This window comes from Mustela lutreola, chromosome 1, assembly GCF_030435805.1.
Source record: "Mustela lutreola isolate mMusLut2 chromosome 1, mMusLut2.pri, whole genome shotgun sequence".
Classification (NCBI taxonomy): Eukaryota; Metazoa; Chordata; class Mammalia; order Carnivora; family Mustelidae; genus Mustela; species Mustela lutreola.
Window position 1 is genome coordinate 289,539,639 of NC_081290.1, and position 17,413 is coordinate 289,557,051.

The 17,413-nt window shown below is 64.2% G+C and overlaps 2 protein-coding genes across 3 annotated transcripts; both read left to right on the forward strand.

The window, feature by feature from the left end:
• The first annotated feature begins 67 nt into the window (after nt 1-67).
• Nucleotides 68-2,545, forward strand: CEND1 (cell cycle exit and neuronal differentiation 1). The gene is made up of 2 exons (XM_059152235.1): nt 68-192; nt 1,533-2,545. Exon 2 carries the CDS (start codon nt 1,631-1,633, stop codon nt 2,078-2,080), a length of 450 nt encoding a protein of 149 aa, XP_059008218.1. The 5' UTR covers nt 68-192; nt 1,533-1,630; the 3' UTR covers nt 2,081-2,545.
• An 8,758-nt stretch (nt 2,546-11,303) lies between these two features.
• Nucleotides 11,304-17,382, forward strand: GATD1 (glutamine amidotransferase class 1 domain containing 1). Of its 2 annotated transcripts, XM_059152274.1 has the most exons (8): nt 11,304-11,425; nt 12,930-13,006; nt 13,507-13,612; nt 13,967-14,074; nt 14,949-15,043; nt 15,716-15,809; nt 15,960-16,071; nt 16,163-16,302. In XM_059152274.1, the coding sequence occupies exons 1-8, from the start codon at nt 11,362-11,364 to the stop codon at nt 16,167-16,169; spliced, it is 663 nt and encodes a 220-aa protein (XP_059008257.1). In that variant the 5' UTR covers nt 11,304-11,361; the 3' UTR covers nt 16,170-16,302. The 2 variants fall into 2 exon arrangements, with proteins under 2 accessions (XP_059008257.1, XP_059008246.1); XM_059152263.1 differs by lacking the exon at nt 15,960-16,071 and having other exon boundaries at nt 16,163-17,382.
• The last annotated feature ends 31 nt before the right edge of the window (nt 17,383-17,413 follow it).

Sequence of the window (17,413 nt, forward strand, 5' to 3'; positions counted from 1 at the left end):
CCAGCCGGGGGCGCCCGGACGGCCGAAGGGGGCGGCGCCGGTGGTGATGTGGCCCCGCCTCCTGGGCTTGCGGCGCCGAGAACAGGGCATTGTGGGAAACTCCCAGTCCCCGCAGCCGCCGCCGCAGCCGCCGCCCGCCCTGGTCCCGTGGAGAGCGCGCAGCGCCGAAGTGGAAGCGCCGGGAGCAGCAGCGTAAGACAGCGGGGGTTCCGGGGCCTGGGGCTGGGGGTGTGACGGCGCGGCCCCGCGGGGCGAGTGGGCGGCTCCCGCCTTGAAGGTCACTGGGGGCGCAGGCTGGGCCCCCGGCTCTCTCCAGCCCAGCGGCTCCTGGGAAGGGGAGGGGGCACTGGCTGACGTCAGTATGAACCAAAATTAACAGGGGCTTTGGGGGGGGCGGGCAGGAGACCACCTGCCCTTTGCAAACTTGGCCCCCAGCAGCTGGCTGCCCAGCCAGAACAGCAGGGATTGAGGGGCTGCTGGGACTCCGTGAGAAATGGGGCAGCAGCTGGGCCGCTCACTGGGACACCCCCGTTATGCTGTGACCTACAGATGACCTTCAGGTGTGGTTAGTGTTCCTGGCCTGGGTGGAAAACCTGGGCCGCTGCTTCCCACATGTGCTCCCTTTCCTTGGTGGGGTGAGGGGTACTAATCCTCTCGGAGGAGACACAGACAGGGGGTGTCTAGGTCTTTAGAGAGAGATGGCTCGGGCCCAGCCCGACTCAGACATAGAGGATCTGGGCCAGGCTTTTCCTACAGTCCGGAACCCCCATCCACTGCCCTGGCCCAGGTTTGAGGATGCTGAGGCCGACGGACATGGCATGTCCACACCCGGCTGACACCAGGGGAACCCCCCCCCCACACCGCTCTTGCCCAGAAGCGGGCACAGCCCCAGACTCAGAAAGGACTCCTTGCCCTTGAACTGGAGCAGGGAAAGCTGGTCTTGGGGGTGGGTTCCAGGAGCTGGAGAGGGGCAGATGGCTTGCCTGAGGCACAGGGTCTGTCACTGCCTGCTGGCCTGGCTTCTCCAGCTTCCCAGGGAAACACTTGAGGTATGCAGTACCCCAATTCTGGCAGCCTGGGGCCTATTCCCACGCCACTGACACCACGGAGCCCAGACTCTGGGTTCCTGCCCTACCCCCACTCCACAGGGACCCAGTCCTTCCAAGCAGGTACACTCTTGGTTCAGCCCAGGCACGCCATAGCTGCCACGCCCTCCGCTGACCGCATAGCCTCCTCTCACTGCCCCGTCCAGGGCAGCTGGAAATAGCACAGGCAGGGCCAGGACCATTGTGCGGATGGCTAGTCTCATGCAGCACCCCCAGCCGGTTCAGGGTCAACAGGCTCTGCCTGTGTGGTTCGAGGGGCTTCTCAGGGAGTGGTGGGGGGCTGCTGGAGACCAAGCCCTGGGAGCACATGCTGAGTGGGGTCTTCTGGGGTGGAGGGTGGTCCAGAGAGCCTTATGGGACAGGATGGTAGGGAGCTAAGCAGGTGGGCTGAGTCTCTTGCCATGGCCTCGCTGTGTCTCTCCCCAGGCCTAGATAATGCCCAGTGGTGAGCTGTCCTGAGCCACTGAGTTCCAGCCGCCTGTCTGTCCACGCACACCCCACGTAGCCTGCCAGCACCGTCCAGCATGGAGTCCAGGGGAAAGGCGACCAGCAGCCCCAAGCCCGACACCAAGGCTCCACAGGCCACTGCTGAGGCCAGAGCCCCACCAGCTGCAGATGGAAAGGCCCCTTCAGCTAAGCCTGGGAAGAAGGAGGCCCAAGCAGAGAAGCAGGAGCCTCCCGCAGCCCCCACACCACCAGCGGCCAAGAAGACCCCGGCCAAAGCAGACCCTACCCTTCTCAATAACCACAGTAACCTGAAGCCAGCCCCTGCGGCCCCCAGCAGCCCTGATGCCGCCACCGAGCCCAAGGGCCCTGGGGATGGGGCTGAGGAGGGTGAAGCCCCCAGCGGGGCCCCAGGGGGCCGAGGCCCTTGCCCCTTTGAGAACTTGACCCCCCTGCTCGTGGCTGGGAGTGTGGCCGTGGCCGCTGTAGCCCTAATTCTTGGTGTGGCCTTCCTGGCCCGGAAAAAATGATGGCTAGTGCCCAGGTGGGGGCACAGCCACTTCCTGTTCAGATCTCAGGAGCCTAGTGCATGCCGAGCTCCCCCACAGTTATCCACACACCCCTACATGCGCACCATATAGACACATATACCCCCACACGCGCAGAGGGACAGACAGACAGGCCCCCAGCCGTGGAATCGCAGCCCGCTCGCTGGCCCCCAGCACTTCCCCCTCCCAGGCTCTGGGGTTTACTGCGCAGCACAGGAGGAGTCCTAGCACAGGGAAGTGGTCTTTGCTGTGGCCAGGATACTGGGGGGCAGGGGGAAGAGAGGCCCTCGAGTGTGGCCCGCCCGCCTGCGTGTGCCAGCCAGTTCCCAGCGGCCCCAGGGGTCCCATGCGCTTCCTGGCAGACAGGGTTGGGTAGGGGTCCGAGATGGGCTGTGACAAGCGCCCAGCCCATGTGGGGACATTAAAGGGTATGGCTGTTTCACTCTCCCTACTTCTGCTCTTTGTTTGTAGCTGGGCAGGGTTCGGGGGGGTGGTCCATGTGGGTAGGGCCGGGGCAGTGGGGTGACCCGAACCAAGCCTTCGCAGTGGCAGAACTTCCGTGTACTTCTGCCCACCACCTGCACCCTGGCTGGGTGGACAGACAGTGCAAAGGCAGGTCTGGGCTGTGCCCACCATTCACCTTCTAGCTTGTGCCCCAGGGGAGCGGCCGAGGCTGGGACCACAGCACTTCCTGCCCTGGGGCATCCGAGAGCCTGGCAGGGAGGCCGGGGATGGGGGCGCTGGTCGAGGAGGACCTGCCCTGGCAGCTGCGCTTGTCCTGCCCCTGTAGACCGCCCCTCCCGCCTCACCCGGCGCCCTTTGATTCTAACAAGCGTATAGGTGCAGTAACACAGAAAGGAGCTGCTTGGCGGACCCGCGTCCACTGCCCCGCTGGGGAGGGACGGAGGGAGACTGCAGTGCAGCCCCTCAGCACGGTGGCCGCGGGCACTGTGGGCGCTGACACGTCCTTGCCTGGCCAGCCCACCCCTGGAACCCTGGGCCCGAGTGCAGGCTGAGTCTGAAATAAACCGTCTTGTCTCTTGGCTGGGCTGGCGTCCTCACCTCCCTGGGACGGGGAAAGGCGAGGGCTTCCCAGGGGGCTGGGGGAGGGGGCCGAGGAATAGGGAGCCCCGGTGCCACCGTCCACCGCCCCCCTTCCAGCCACCCCCATGCCTTTGAGCCCAGACCCTGCCCCGTCCCAGACCGCCACAGCCAGGCCTTCCTGCCAGCCTGGCCCTAGATGGACTCCTACCCCCAGGCCTGGGCTTCCGGCCGCAGTGCACAGGGCAGGGCTGGGACTGGAGCAGTAAGGGCATGGGTGGGGCGGGGGGGGGGGCTTGCTCTTCATCGGAGGCCAGGGCGTGTCTTCCTCCGTCGCTGTCATCGGTGAGCTCCCCGTCCGTGCTGGGCACAGAGGAGACTGGGGAGATGGGCTTTCCTCCTGCCACCCCACAGCCCGCAGCTCCCTGAGCCCACTCTGACCAGGTGACCGACTAGTCTGGTCTGCCTGCGCCCCCAGCTGTGCGCAAGGCTGTAGGGGCAGGGTCTGGGGAAGCATGGCCCTGCTGGGCGCAGAAGCGCTCCTGTGGGCTCTGTCCCCCGGGCCCCTCCTGTTCCCAGCCTCTCGCAGCTCCCGTGTTGGGGGCACGCCCTCCCCTTCCTTTCCTGGTACCCACCCTCCCAGGGCGGCGCACCCGCTGCCTGTACCTGCATATCAGGCCCAGGCAAGTCCGGAGAACCTGGGAGTGAGAAGGTCCAAAACGGGCTTGACGGCCTTGTCCAGATGCGTGCCTCCCCTGAGTCCTGGGACCTCCTCCTGACCCCCACACCGCCGGCTCCTCCAGTCCCTGAGCTACCGGGCCCGAGCCGGCCACACAAGGTGGGCTGCTGTGGAGCAGGGCAGACCTGGCCCACGGGTCCAGCCTCCAGCCCCTTTGCCCCGCAGGTGTCGGGGCTGCTGTGGGGCTCATCAGACCACCCACCCCCTCGGCTGGGCAGTCCCTTCTCCCACTGTCTCCATCCGGTGGCTTGCGTCTCAGAAACAACCCCCCTGATATTTTAGAGAATTTTTGCAGCCAGCAGAGGTAACTGTGAGGACGAGCTCTGTCCTTTTCAACAAGCGCAGAGCCTGGCCCTCGACGTCATCCCGCTGGAGGTCTGCCCTGCCCTGCCCCTGCCCCTCCTTGTTCGCCGATTCACAGGACGCTAAGCTTGTTTCCAAACAGAGCAATGATGAAAATCCTTGTAACGGCCCTTGTGCCTGGTGTCTTTAGGGTGGGCTGTGTGTGTGCTGCAAACATATCTTTTTTTCGTTTTATTATTTTTTGTTTTATTGCGGTAAAATACACAACACAAAATTTACCACCTTAGCCATATCAAGCGCGTGGCTCAGGCACAAAGCACATTCACACCGTTGTGCAGCCGTCCCCACCAACCATGCCCAGGACTTTCGAACTTCTCAAATGGAAACTGTCCCCTGGAGACACCGACCCCCAGCCTTCACCCGCCCCCAGTGCCCACCGTCCACCCTCTGTCCCCCTGAGACACCGACCCCCATCCCTCCCTCGGCCCCGGCGCCCACCGTCCGCTCTCTGTCCCTGCGAATCTGGAGACTCCAGGGACCCCATCTGGGTGGGATCCTGCAGTGTTTGTCCCCGTGGCTGGCCTGTTTCACTCTGCGTCACGGCCCCCAGGTCCATGCGCGTTACTGCAGGCGTCCGAATGCTCTTCCTTCCCGAGGCTGCTCTATGCTCCGTCGATGGATAAACCACGTTTTGTTCGCCCGCTTGTCTGTCAGCAGACACTTCGCTGTTCCCCCTTCCCGCTGCGGTGAGTTGATGCTGCTGTGGACGGGGACATGCTCCTCTCTCCGCCCCTCCTCTTGGGTGCGCTTCGGCCCCGGGGCTGCTGGGCCGCGCAGGGGCTGCGTCTCACACAGCCGTGCTGCTGCTCCGCCGAGCCCCAGGGCCCCCGCTCTCCCCACCCCGGGTAGGGGGGAAACACGCAGACTGTGCAAGTCTGACCGCCTCTTCTGGTTGTTTCTCTCTGCACGGCTCTAATGTACTCCTTTTCACAAAGTTCCTGGCTATTTGGGCCTTGTCTTTTGTGATTCTTCTTCTTGATGCTGTTCGTCTGTTCTTCTGTTGGACGGAGTGCCTTCTTCTCATTTATCTGGAGGACTTCTCCGCTTGTTGTGCCTACCAAGCCTTCGTCACACTGCGGACATCTTGACCCAGCAGCTGGCTTCCCTTTTGCTCTGTTTCCTGAGCGCAGAAGTTCTAAAGTCCGAGGTTGTCACGTGGACTCCCGAGCCCCTTACCGCGCGCTCTGGAAATCACGGTCAGAAGGAAGGAGCTCTTCCTCCTAACAGGCTAGTATTCTCGGCATTGGCACATGTTTATTACATGTCACGTCTCAGCCTATCTGTGGACCTGAGGTTTTGTGTGTGAATAAGCTGGAGATCCGGTTACTTCTTTTCCATCAGCTGGTCCAAAGGAGCCCAGGACGTGCACAGTTCCCACTGGCCTGCTGTGGCCTCTCACTTGCCAACACAACCCGGCCTGTGCAGAGCCTGGGGTCGGCTAACACCGGCCACCTGTCAGGGTAGATTTAGGGTAGCACTTGGTGATGATTTCCTGTTTCTTTTTCTCTTCTTTTCTTCTTCTTCTTCTTTTTTTTTTTTTTTTAAAGATTTTATTTATTTATTTGACAGACAGTGATCGCAAGTAGGTCGGGGGGTGGGGTAGTAGGCTCCCTGCTGAGCAGAGAGCCCGATGCGGGGCTCAATCCCAGGACCCTGAGATCATGACCTGAGCTGAAGGCAGAGGCTTTAGCCCACTGAGCCACCCAGGCACCCCTGTTTCTTTATTTCTGATTTCCCTTGCACACTCAGTTCCTGGAATCCCCTCCTTGGGAATGTGAGACTAGCTTAACTGGGTCTCTGGGGCCCGTGTGCGGTTTGAATGCTCAGCTTCCATCCCACTGTGTTCCTAAACTTGAGTAGGGACCTTTCCAAAATAAGCAAACTCTTAAGAGATGTCCAAGGCTGGTTTTGTGGTTTTTGAGAGAGAGAGAGAAAGATACTGACATCAGGAAGATGAGTGAGCAGGAGGGGGACGAGGGGGAGAAGCAGGCTCCCCGCTGAGCAGGGAGCCAGGTGCAGCGCTCAGTCCCAGGACGCTGAGACCAGGACCTGAGCTGAGGGGAGAGGCTTAATCCACTGAGCCACCCAGGTGCCCCTAAAAAATCGTTTTTTAAAAAATAGGTACTATACGGTGTCTGGGAGCCCCGCATCGGGCCTCCTGCTCAGGGAGGCCTGCTTCTTCCTCTCTCGCTGTCTCTGTGTGTCATAAATTAACACAATCTTTTTTTTTTTTTTTTTAAGATTATTTATTTATTTATTTGACAGAGAGAAATTACAAGTACACTGAGAGGCAGGCAGAGAGAGAGAGAAGGAAGCAGGCTCCCTGCTGAGCAGAGAGCCTGATGCAGGACTCGATCCCAGGGCCCTGAGATCATGACCTGAGCCGAAGGCAGCGGCTTAACCCATTGAGCCACCCAGGCGCTCCAAATTAACACAATCTTTAAAAAAAGTACGTACTATAAATACAAATCAAATTTTCAAGGCCATCAGGAAAACTCAGGTGGGAGCATCGTGTCCTGGGACAGAGGTGTCTACTGGCACCGACAGAGGGACACCCTGCCCCCACCCCCCACCCCGGGCACCACAGGGACTCCCCAGAGACCTGGGCTCTGGGCCATGGTACCAGGACCTGATGTCTTCCTGTTGCCAGGCTGTGCCATGTTGCACCACATGTGGGCTTCGGAGGGCACAGGTGGTCAGGGTTATAAGGACGCAGAAGAGGTATGTTGGGGGGGCTCCACTTCGTTTCTCCCTCTAGCACCCCTTCCCTCCCCGGAGTGCGCAGTCCCTCTCTGGGGAGTCCCATCCTGGAACGCATTCTTGGTGTGACCAGGGAGTGGAGCTGGCCGCTGTCTCCAGACCCTGCCCTCCCCCACAGAGAGGGGCCTGGGGCTACGTGGGGTCCTCTGGAACCTCTCTTCCATCACGGGGGCAGAGTGACCGATACCTCCCCAAAGGCACAGGTGGCAGAGAACTTGGCTCCGGGGACTGACCCCAGCTGCTGCGGGCCAGTCCTGACTCCTGGATCTTCAGTGCCCACCCCCAGCTCCCTGGCTCGGAGCCTCCCTGACCTCACCCCTGGTCCCTGGGCCAGACAGGCAGAGGCTCCCTGTGTCCCAGCGGCTGTTTCTGGTGTGCCTGGACATCTTGGCCTGGTGTCTCTGGCGCAGGGAGGTCTGGTGAGGGCTGTCAGAGGGTTGGTGAGCAGTGTCCACCTGCCAGCTTCAGCTCCGGGTCAACTGTCGGGGCAGGACAGCAGCTCGGCCCCTGCGGTCCTGTAGAGGGTGCTGCGGTCCCATCGCTGGGACCCATCCCTGGCCAGCGGGAAGAAAGGCTGAGTGTGGGTGGTTGTTGCCCCCACCCAGCACAGTGGTACCTGGAGGTGTGTTTGAGGGGTACTCCATTCAGATACTCCTGTGGACCCTCCCACCCACGCAGGATGCAGCCAGCCTGTCCGAACGTCCCGGGCAGGACGCAGCCAGCCTGTCCGAACGTCCCGGGCAGGACGCAGCCAGCCTGTCCGAACGTCCCGGGCAGGACGCAGCCAGCCTGTCCGAACGTCCCGGGCAGGACGCAGCCAGCCTCCCTGCCGTCTCACCCCACTCCAGGCCACAAACTGCCTGCCCACTTGGCTGACATCTTTGGGCCACACTTCGCCCTACGCCATGAAGGTGAAAGGACCCCGGTGCTCCCCGCCCACTGCCCTGGCTTCCGCAGCCCCATGCCCTTGGCGGAGGCCACCCTCTGCTGTCTGGTTCAGGGTCTGCATTAGTGCTTGGGCTCTAAGTCTCCAGATCCCACCCCCGGCCCCAGCCAAAGTGCCCGAAGCCTGAGCACTGGTGGAAAGAGGGCTGCAGCTGGGGCCCAGGACACAAGTCCCCTGGCCAGCAGTCTGGCCGGCAGGGCTACCCATGACACACCAGCCCTGAAAGAGAGCCCTGTCCCAAGTCTCCTGTCTGAGGTCCACCCAGTCGTCAGGCTCACCCAATGGGGGGGGGCACTCAGGGCAGCCCTGTGAGTTTAGGGGGTTCTCAGAAAGGGAGCACAGGGCAAATGGTGCGTCTGGTGCCCAGGGGCTTTGAAGGACGGTTAGGAGTTTGCCAGACAAAGAGGAGCTCCAGCATTTCAGAGGGAGGAGAAAGTGGGAAGGCTCCTGGGGGGACTGGCTCAGGCACACTCTGGAAAGGAAGGAAGCCAGGGAGCCAGGGGTCCTGAGACTCTGGCAGTGCCTGCTGGAAAGGCCCCCGGGAGCGCCCCCCGAACACCCTTGTTCCGTCTGAGCGATGTGCAGAGACAGGAATGAGACCGTGAACCCGACTGGTGTTCGAGAACATGTCATGGGACACCCTGCGCCTCATGTTTCAGGGTCCCTGAGCAAAAGCAAAACCCCGGGTTCAAGATCATCACTCCGCAGCAGCAGAGCCCTGGGGCCCCGGCCCCTTCCCCTCCTGGGTAGTCACTATTGGCTGATGCCCTAGGACTCTGTGCCCACGAGCCCCACACTTCAGGGCCTCAACTGTGACACTGGCGAGGCCCTGGGGATGGACAAAGGGGTACTGGAGGGGGAGGCCCGTTCCCCCCAGGCCTGGATCCTTCCCAGGAGACAGCCATCCAGATGTGGGCCAGGGTGCAGAGCCGCCCCTGAGGCTCTCCTGGGCTCTGCCCTGGGAGGGAGAGCTAACTGCCCACTGATCCACCTGTGGGACTTCCAATCCTGCCCAAGGCAGGGCTGCAGGAGCATCCCCCTCCTCGCCTGCCAGGGCTGAGGGGGCAGAAGGGGCAAGGGGCCAACTTACTGGAATGAGAACCCGCTCAGGCAGTGGAGAGACAAGCCAGCAGGACTGAGTGGGTAAAGAGGGCAAGAGATACAGCCTCATGTCAGGGGCAGCCCTGCTAAGGGCTAACCCCAGTCACCAGGACGGGGCCTCTGGCTCCCTCTCGTCCAGTCTTCATTGCCCACAGGGGCACACACAGAGAGGCAGGCCACTGCCAGACCCGGACCAAGACCCCATACCACCACACCTGCCCTGTGGAGCTGCCCACCCCAACTCCGGATGCCACGAGCTACCTGGACCCTCACAGCCTTGCATGTGCTGGGAGCCACTGACCCAGGCAAACCTGCTGCCCTGGACTAGGGTTGGGGTGACACACACACAGGACATGGGCTTGGCTGTCAGCCCACTCAGGCAGGTGGGTCCGTCCAGCAAGCGCTCTGCAAGGACTTGGGTGTACAGCAGAGTGGACACTGCCTCTGAGCACAGGAACGCACCTGCGCACGTGAGCTCCCACTTGTGCGCATCAACGTCGTGGCACAGGCCGCAGCCCAGCTACCACGTCTGTCCTCTTAGTGGCAGAGGGGAGTGGCCTGGCCTGATGAAGTTCGGTGATGCAAGAGTAGGTGGGTGTCAGGGCGACCCTGGGGTGCTGTGTTGGTGGGGGCTGGGCCTGCAGGATGGTCCCATGGCCCCGGCTGCAGCTAGGCATCTCCAGCCCCTGGATCCCATGAATGCCCACGTGGGGAGCCCTCCTAAACCCAGAAAGCTCTTTCTGTGGCTAGGCCTAGCCTATGTCTTCAGGCTTGTGGGTCTCTGTCCAAAGTCCTCCACTGACGCACACGGCTCCTGTCCCCTGTCCTGAGGCCCTACTAATGCCGGGAGCCCCCAGCTTCTGCTTCACTCATAATAGGAGGGTCCTGCTGAGGCTGGGGGTTGCTGGTAGTCAGGAGCTGTGGGAGCGTGTGGCCTCGCCAGGCAGAGGACAGAGCCGGTGGTCATGGAGGTAGGAGTGCCCAGGAGAGGACAGGTCCTTGGCCTGGCCTCGGCCACTTTGGCATTTTTTACCCACGACAAAGGTTTCTTTAGTCAGAACTGAGGCTGGCTGGACCTCGAGGAAACTCTATTGCCTGAAGCAAGGGGTCCTGGAAGGTGGCCTGTGGGGGCCAAGGGGTGGATCTGTTCCTCTTTACCACCAGCCTGTGCCCAAGGCCCTCTACCGGCCTTCCTTCTCCCAGGCCCAGGCCTTAGAGAGCACCCAACAGTCTGCAGCTGACCCCCGTGTCTCCCAGACAGTCAGTGGAAGCAGTGGAAGCAGTGCTGGAGATGCAGGTCCGCCCGACGGCACCCTGATTTCCTACCGGACTCCGCACCTAGAACCATCTCAGGAAGGGACACCCATCCTCTTCCAGGGACTCAGCTGAACGAGCTGGGATGCCTCTGTCTCCCCACAACCATCCCGGAGGCAGAACCCATCGCTCCTGCCCCCGCAGACACCTGCAGACGCCCCCTGATCTCCAGACTCCCACCCGGGCCCACACAAGCACCCACCGCCGCAGCCCCACCCTCGCTGCCCCAGGGGCGTGCCCGGCCTCCTTAAACTCGTGGCCTCCCATTTTCCCGACGGAGCTGTCCCCCACCCCCTCTCCCCGCTGGCCGGCCCACTCCACTGCTGTCACCTGTGACCCCACGTTCGAAGCCCCCACCTGCAGGACGTGAGCCCCCTTGGGAGGGCGCTTTGCCCCGCGCATTCCATGCTGTCTCCAGACTCTCAGTGACCCAGGGTCAAGTGCCCAGATCACGAGGCAGGGACCATCATCCACGGGTCGGGCACCCTCGTTCACGGGCAGGGGTCCTCTCTCCTGGTTCACGCTCCTGTCCCAAGGGACGACGGAAAGCGAAAGGCCCCGTGCTCCTGACTGCGACCACGGCCGGGTCTGCCCAAGGCTGCTGAGGCGTCGGGCCGGGAAAGTCGGCCCACGCTGTGTCCCGCCGCCCTGGGGCCAAGTTCTGAGGCCCGCCAGCACGACCCCAGGCTCTCCCCTCGGCCCCCGCCCCGGCGGCCCCGGGCCCGCATCCGGCACCCGCACCGGCCTGCTGCCCTCCCGGCGCCGCCCCCCCAGCCCCCCCAGCCCCCCCGCCCCCGGCGCCCCGCCCATCCGCCCGCCCGCCCGGCGCCGCCAGTCCTGGAACCAAGCTAGGGGGCGGCTCCGGGCAAGGGAGACCCGGCGCATGCGCCCGGCGCTGCCCGCGGCCCCACCTCCAGGCGCCGTAGCACGTGACCCGCGGGTCCCGACGCCCCTCCCGCGCACGCGCACGCGCACGCCGCGCCGGCCCCCGCAGCTGCTATGGCGTCCGAGCGACTCCCGAGCCGGCCCGCCTGCCTCCTCGTGGCCAGCGGCGCCGCGGAGGGTGAGGCTCGCGAGCGTGTGGCGTGGCGGCGGCGGCCCGCAGGCCCACCGACCCCGAGCGGTTCCCCCTCGCGGAAGGGGAGCGGCGCCGGCGTCCCTGGCCTCCTGCGGGGGGACCCGGGGCGCGGCGCTCCTGTGCGAGGAGAGCGGGAGCCGCCTCGGGGCGAGGGGCCGGGGCCGCCGGCCGGGGCGCGCTGGGGGCGGGGGGCCGGCGGGGAGCTGCGGGGCCGGCCTGCGCTCCGCGCGCCTGGGCTTGGGCAGCCGGCCGGTGGGGCCCGGGCCTTTCCGTGGGGGTGGCCGTGACCCGCGGCCGGGCCGTGGGGGGCTGGGGGAGCGGCTGACCCGGGGCGGAGAACCCCTCGGTCCTGCCGCGGGAGGTGCCGGGGCGCGGGCGTGCGGGGGTCCGCCTGCCTGACCAGCCGGAAGGCGCCCGGTTGAGCGCTTCCCAGGCCCTCGGCTGCGCTTTCTTCGTCCGACGGCAGCGGGGAGCCCGAGGTCGCGTGGCGGACGGCCCGGGGTCGGGACCGGGGTCCGGCTCTGGAGCCTTCCCGGACTCGAGCTGCCCAAGTGGGCAAGGTTGGGAGAGTGGCAGGCGGGAGCGTCGCGGTGCCCAGCGCGTGGGTGGGAGGAGCGGTCGGCAGTGGGCTCCGTCCTGGAGAGGCGGGCGGGTGACCGCCAGGGTGGCTGGTAGGAGTGGGGTAGGGGTGAGGAGGGGTTGACTGGCGGGGCCGCGCCACGGGGAGGGGACACGGCTCTGAGAAGGCCACTAGGGCACTGCGGGCAGGAGAGGCCCCTGCAGAGACCCTGGAGGAGGGGTGAAGCCGGGGTCAAGGAACTGAGGGCAGCATTAGGCAGAGTCCACGCTCTGTGCCTGCGCTCCGCCGTAAGACCCAGGGACGCGCAGGGTGGGCAGAGGGCAAGCTGAGGTCTAGGGATCCGGTCCAGGATTGACAGAAAGCCGGAAAGATGCCCACTGTGCCCGTGTGGGGCCACAGCCCCGGGCAGCTGGGAATGTTTTGGACTGGAAGTGGGCAGAAGAGGGCTGGGAGCTGCACTGGGCGTTGTGGGCAGGGTCCAGGAGCTCTGTGGGCAGCGGCCAAGTGTCCTAAAGTGGGGACGGGGTGAGGCCAGCCCGTGGGGGTCGGGATGCACCCGTGTTCCTGCCCACACTGGGCCGCAGCCCTACATCTGAGGACACAGATCTCGGCCCCTGTTACCTCTCCCGGCTGAGTGCCGGGGGTGGGGGGTTGGCTCGGTCGGTCGCTGTTGGTTCCGTGAGTGCCCCTGGGGACCTTGCATTTGAGTTTGCCTTCTGGAGAGGCTTTTCGTGGCCAGGCTGGGCAGAGAGCCCATCCTGCAGGGGCTGGGGGCTGGGGCTGCTGCCCCAGCATGGTGAGGTGGGGGACCAGGAGACCCTGACGGTGTCTGGAGCGGGGACGGTCATGCCCCTCTTCCTGCCCACAGAGTCCAGTAGTGCCCGATTTAGAGCCGTGTTGACTTTGCAGGTGTGTCTGCCCAGTCCTTCCTTCACTGCTTCACGCTGGCCAGCGCCGCCTTCAACCTACAGGTGGCCACCCCTGGGGTGAGTCCAGCCAGACCCATGGGGTCTGTACCCTTTGGGGGGGTGAGTCTCGGAGGAGTGCTGTCGCTCTCAGGGAGAAGCAGGGAGGCTGAGGCTGAGGGCCCCGTTGAGGTGGTCAGGCTCTGGTTCCTGGTTCCTGGGCTCTGGCCCTCCCTTTGGCAAGGGAGACCTTTCGTCAACGGTCAGCCCTGCGTGTGAGAGTGAAGGTGGGGCAGACCTTCCCCCGGGGTCTCTGCTCTTCTCTGGCACGGGACCAGGGGTCACGGCAGCAGTGGGTTACGGGTTTCTCACTTTGCCTCCGTCTGTTGTCACCCCCAGGGGGACAGTGGGTGCACTTTATAGGGGTAGACTGAGGGTCAGCTGGGGCTAGCTGCGGGTGGGGTGTGGCATGGCTGGGTGAGGGGTCTGGGCTGTCCCCAAGCTCTTGTTGGCATTTCAAGCCCCCGTGAGCCAGCAGTGGGGTGCGTGCCACTGACCTGCAGCCCCTGGTGCTCTTACAGGGGAAGACCATGGACTTCGTGGATGTGAATGAGGGTAACGCTCGCTGGGTGCAGGACTTCCGCCTCAAGGCCTACGCCAGCCCTGCCAAGCTGGAGTCCATTGATGGTGAGGGGCCGAGGCTGCTGAGACCTTGGGGCTTTGGGGTGTGGGGGTTCTAGGTGGGTTTGTGGCCTCCACAGTGCTCCCTCGCTCCTGCTTCTGATGTGCTTGGCTTGCCACGATGTGCTGTGACCGTCCGGGACAGCACTCATCCAGAATCCTGGGCCCAGAGTTCTCTGTCTAGAGGAGAGAGACGGGTGGCGCAGGGCGGAAAAGTCGGGGATGGCTTGTGGGTCTTGGGATCCCTCGTGTGTGTGGGGAGAAATGACAGATGGTGGCCTCTGACTGGTCCTCTTGGGGAGCTGATCCCAGCCAGCACCCTCGCTCTCGGTGACTGCCCTGCCTGGGATCTCCCCGCAGGTGCCCGGTACCACGCCCTCCTGATTCCCAGCTGTCCCGGGGCCCTGGCCGACCTGGCCAGCAGTGGCTCCCTGGCCCGCATCCTCCAGCACTTCCGCTCGGAGAACAGTAGGTGACGTGCGGGACTGGGGTGCGGATGGGGGTACGTAGGTTAATGAGGAACGGGGCTCTGCCAGCAGATGGGAGAGGTCAGTGGGGATGTTTCAGGGCAGATGGGAGGAGCCTCCGATTTTGGCACCAGAGGGCATGGGTACTGGGCTGTCCGCGGGGATGCACACATTCGAAGTGGGGTGCCCCTCAGGTCGCTCCTTCTGTGTGCCATCTGCCTGTGTTCCATGGGGGCCGGTGGCTGCCCCATGCAGCTCCCTCGGAGGTGGGTGGGCAACGTGCTGGCTTTGTTCCTCGTGGGGTTCAGGGTTTGAGACCAGCGGGGGCTGGGAGGAAGGCTGTGCTGTGGAGATGTGGCTGCGTGGGCCTGATGGGGACAGAATGCTTGTTAGGGACCAGCAGACAGAAACGCAGGAGCTCCACACAGCGTCCTTTGTTAGCCGGAGCAGGGCCTCCCATTCCCAGCGTGGTCTGGACAGAGAGTGATTGTTCCTGGCCACTGCCACCGTGGGAATGCCCGAGCTCCCACCCGACCTCGGGGAGGGCTCTGGGGCTCCGGAGGGACGGTGGAGGGACCGTGGAGGGATGGTGTTCGCAGGTGAGCTGCAGCCGAGTAGGGGCGGGGACATCTGCCACCGCCCGCCACGCCCAGCCATGGGTCTGCTGCGGTCCAGGGTCTGGTCATGGGCTGCCACACCCCGTGACTGCCTGTGTCTGCTCTTTGGCCGAAACTTGAGGAAACAGCTGTGAACCAAGCTTAGTCCCCATGCAGAAGCTGACCGGTGGGGAGGGAGCTCGGAGGCAGGAGGTGTCGGGAGAGGGGCAGGGGCCCCCAGGGGGGTGTCCACGGCCTTAGATCTTCTCTTACTTTCAGAGCCCATCTGCGCGGTTGGCCACGGCGTCGCAGCTCTGTGCTGTGCCACCAATGAGGACCGATCCTGGGTCTTCCAGGGCTACAGCGTCACAGGGGTGAGTGTTGCACAAGGGATGGTCCCTGGCATCAGAGACCTGCATATGTGCCTGAAAACTCAGGGGCTGTCCCCTCTGGCAGGGGGACAGTCACTTGCCCAGACCGGGACAATAGGCTGGTAGCTATGCTGCTTGCTCTCCCCTCCCCTCCCCTGCTGACAGCCAGGGTGGCCTCCAGGGCGTGGCCTGTGGCTCTGGACATGGGGAGGGAAGCACGGGGGGCTCTTAGTGGGGTACGAGGCAACTTTGGGGTGCCAAGGAAGGAGCTGACATGGTTTTTGTGCCTGTCATGTGGGAGGCCAGGAAGTTTGGGTGCAGGGCCTGGAGTTGGAGAGGGAGCCTGGCCGGACGGGACCCAAGGGAGATCTGACATGCGAGGATTGAAGCCTGACCGTTTGGGGCTGCATGAGGCCAGCTTGGCGGGTGGTGCAGGGGGCTGGGGGAGGAGAGGCGCAGGAGCACCACCTCAGTGTGCGCCCCTGTGACCTCGGGCCAGCTGTCGCCTCTCCACACCCCTCCCGGGGCTCTGTGCCCTGCTCTTCCCTCCATAGTGTGCTGGGGGGCTCCGCTTGAGGCTGCCTGCTCAGCGCATTTAGGGGCCCTGTGCTGGGGGAGGGCAGCTGTGGGCGCTGTGGTGCCCTGACCTGGGAGTGGGAACCCCCTCCCCAACAGCCGTCCGTGTACGAGCTCGTCAGGGCCCCTGGTTTTGCCCACCTGCCCCTCATCGTGGAGGACTTTGTGAAGGACGCCGGCGCCAGCTTCACTGGTGAGCCGGGGCTGGGGAGACACCGGCCCGGGGCCACAGCTGAGACCCAGGCAGGCTTCCCGGTGCTCGGGGGGCCCCTGAGAGGGAAGGGGGCGGTTTGCACCCGGCCGTGAGCCTGCCTGAAGCCCACGCTTTCGGGACGTCCTACAGCCAGTGAGCCGGACGCCGTGCATGTGGTGCTGGACCGCCACCTGGTCACAGGCCAGAATGCCAGCTCCACTGTCCCAGCCGTGCACAACCTGCTCTTTCTCTGCGGTGGCCGGTGAGGAGCCGTGGACGGCATGGGGGGCAGGGTCCTGGTTCCTGACCAGCCTTTTGCTGGAACCTGAGCCTCGACCTGGCCTGTCCTGTAGGAAATGAGATGGCTTCCCACCTGCCAGCGGACACTGCCCCCTCTAGACGACCGGATTCCTCAGGCCTCCAGGGACCCCACCTCCTTGACAGCCCGAGAGTGACTTCTGGATGCCCAGCTGGACTCAGCGGGATTGTTGGGAGGCCTCTGAGAATTAGCCCTGAAGAGTGTCAGCTGTGGGGGAGGGGCCGCCCTCCCCACCCCCAGGCCCCTTGCCTTCCCTGGGGGCAGAGTAGTAGAGGGGCTCAGGGCTGTCAGGTGGTCTCTGAGAATCCCGCATGAGCTTGGCTCGGAGAGTTGGTCTGTGGGAGTCGGCTGTGGGGGTCCCCGTGTTTGTCTTGGATCCTTTGGTCTTCCTGTGCCCAGCTGGCTGGTCCTCCCTTCTGCCTGTCCCTGTCCACCCTGACCGAGTCTGGTGGTGGTGCCAGGACCCCGTTGTGTGTGGTGAGGACAGGGCCCAGGCCTCTGTGCCGCCCCCGACTCCTCTAGGTGTTGGTGGGGGAAGCTGTGGTCCAGCTTCCGTTTGCCCAAGGCCAGGGGGCAGCTTGTGAGGGACACAGGCTCCTGGCCCCCAGGCAGGCCCCAGACCCCTCGGTGCTGAAGGAGCAGCCCTGATTTTAATCCTTGCCGTGGGTGTGGGTTCAGAGTGTGACGGTAACACCGTGTGAGGCCATCGCTTCTGATGCTGAAACTGCTGGGTCTTCAGAAAGCAGCACTGCTCGCCCAGAGCCCTGCCCACGTGGCGTGTGGGTTTGCAGCTGCCCCAGAGCTTTCGAGGTAGAGGGACCAAAGTGCGGGTCCTGCTGGCCGGGAGCCTTGGAGCAGTGCTCCTCGGTCTACACCTATGTGTAGAGCCAGGCCTCCACAGGCCTGTGCAGGGGGTGCTCCGTACCGACATGGCCACTCACCCTGCAGGCTCGCGGGCCTCCAGGGGCCGGGCAGGTCCTCTTGCGCCCCGACTTGGCTTGAGCGCTTTGCTGCATCTGACCCCCCTGGAACGAAGATGGGAAGGAGGCGAGGCCTCCCCCGCGCCACAGAGTGGGGAGATGCAGCCCCGCCCCTGAGTTTTTCTGAGGGCACCATGCCAGGAGCTCCTGACGCCACGGCCCTGCTCGCCGGCTCCACTGAGAGGCCTGGGTCCTCCGGGCCTCGGTCACCACCACAGGGTGGTCGACATCTCTAGACGAGCTCTTTTAATTAAAGTTCATGCTTTGTGGGCTCCGTCTCTTGTGATCCGTGAAGCGCTACCAAC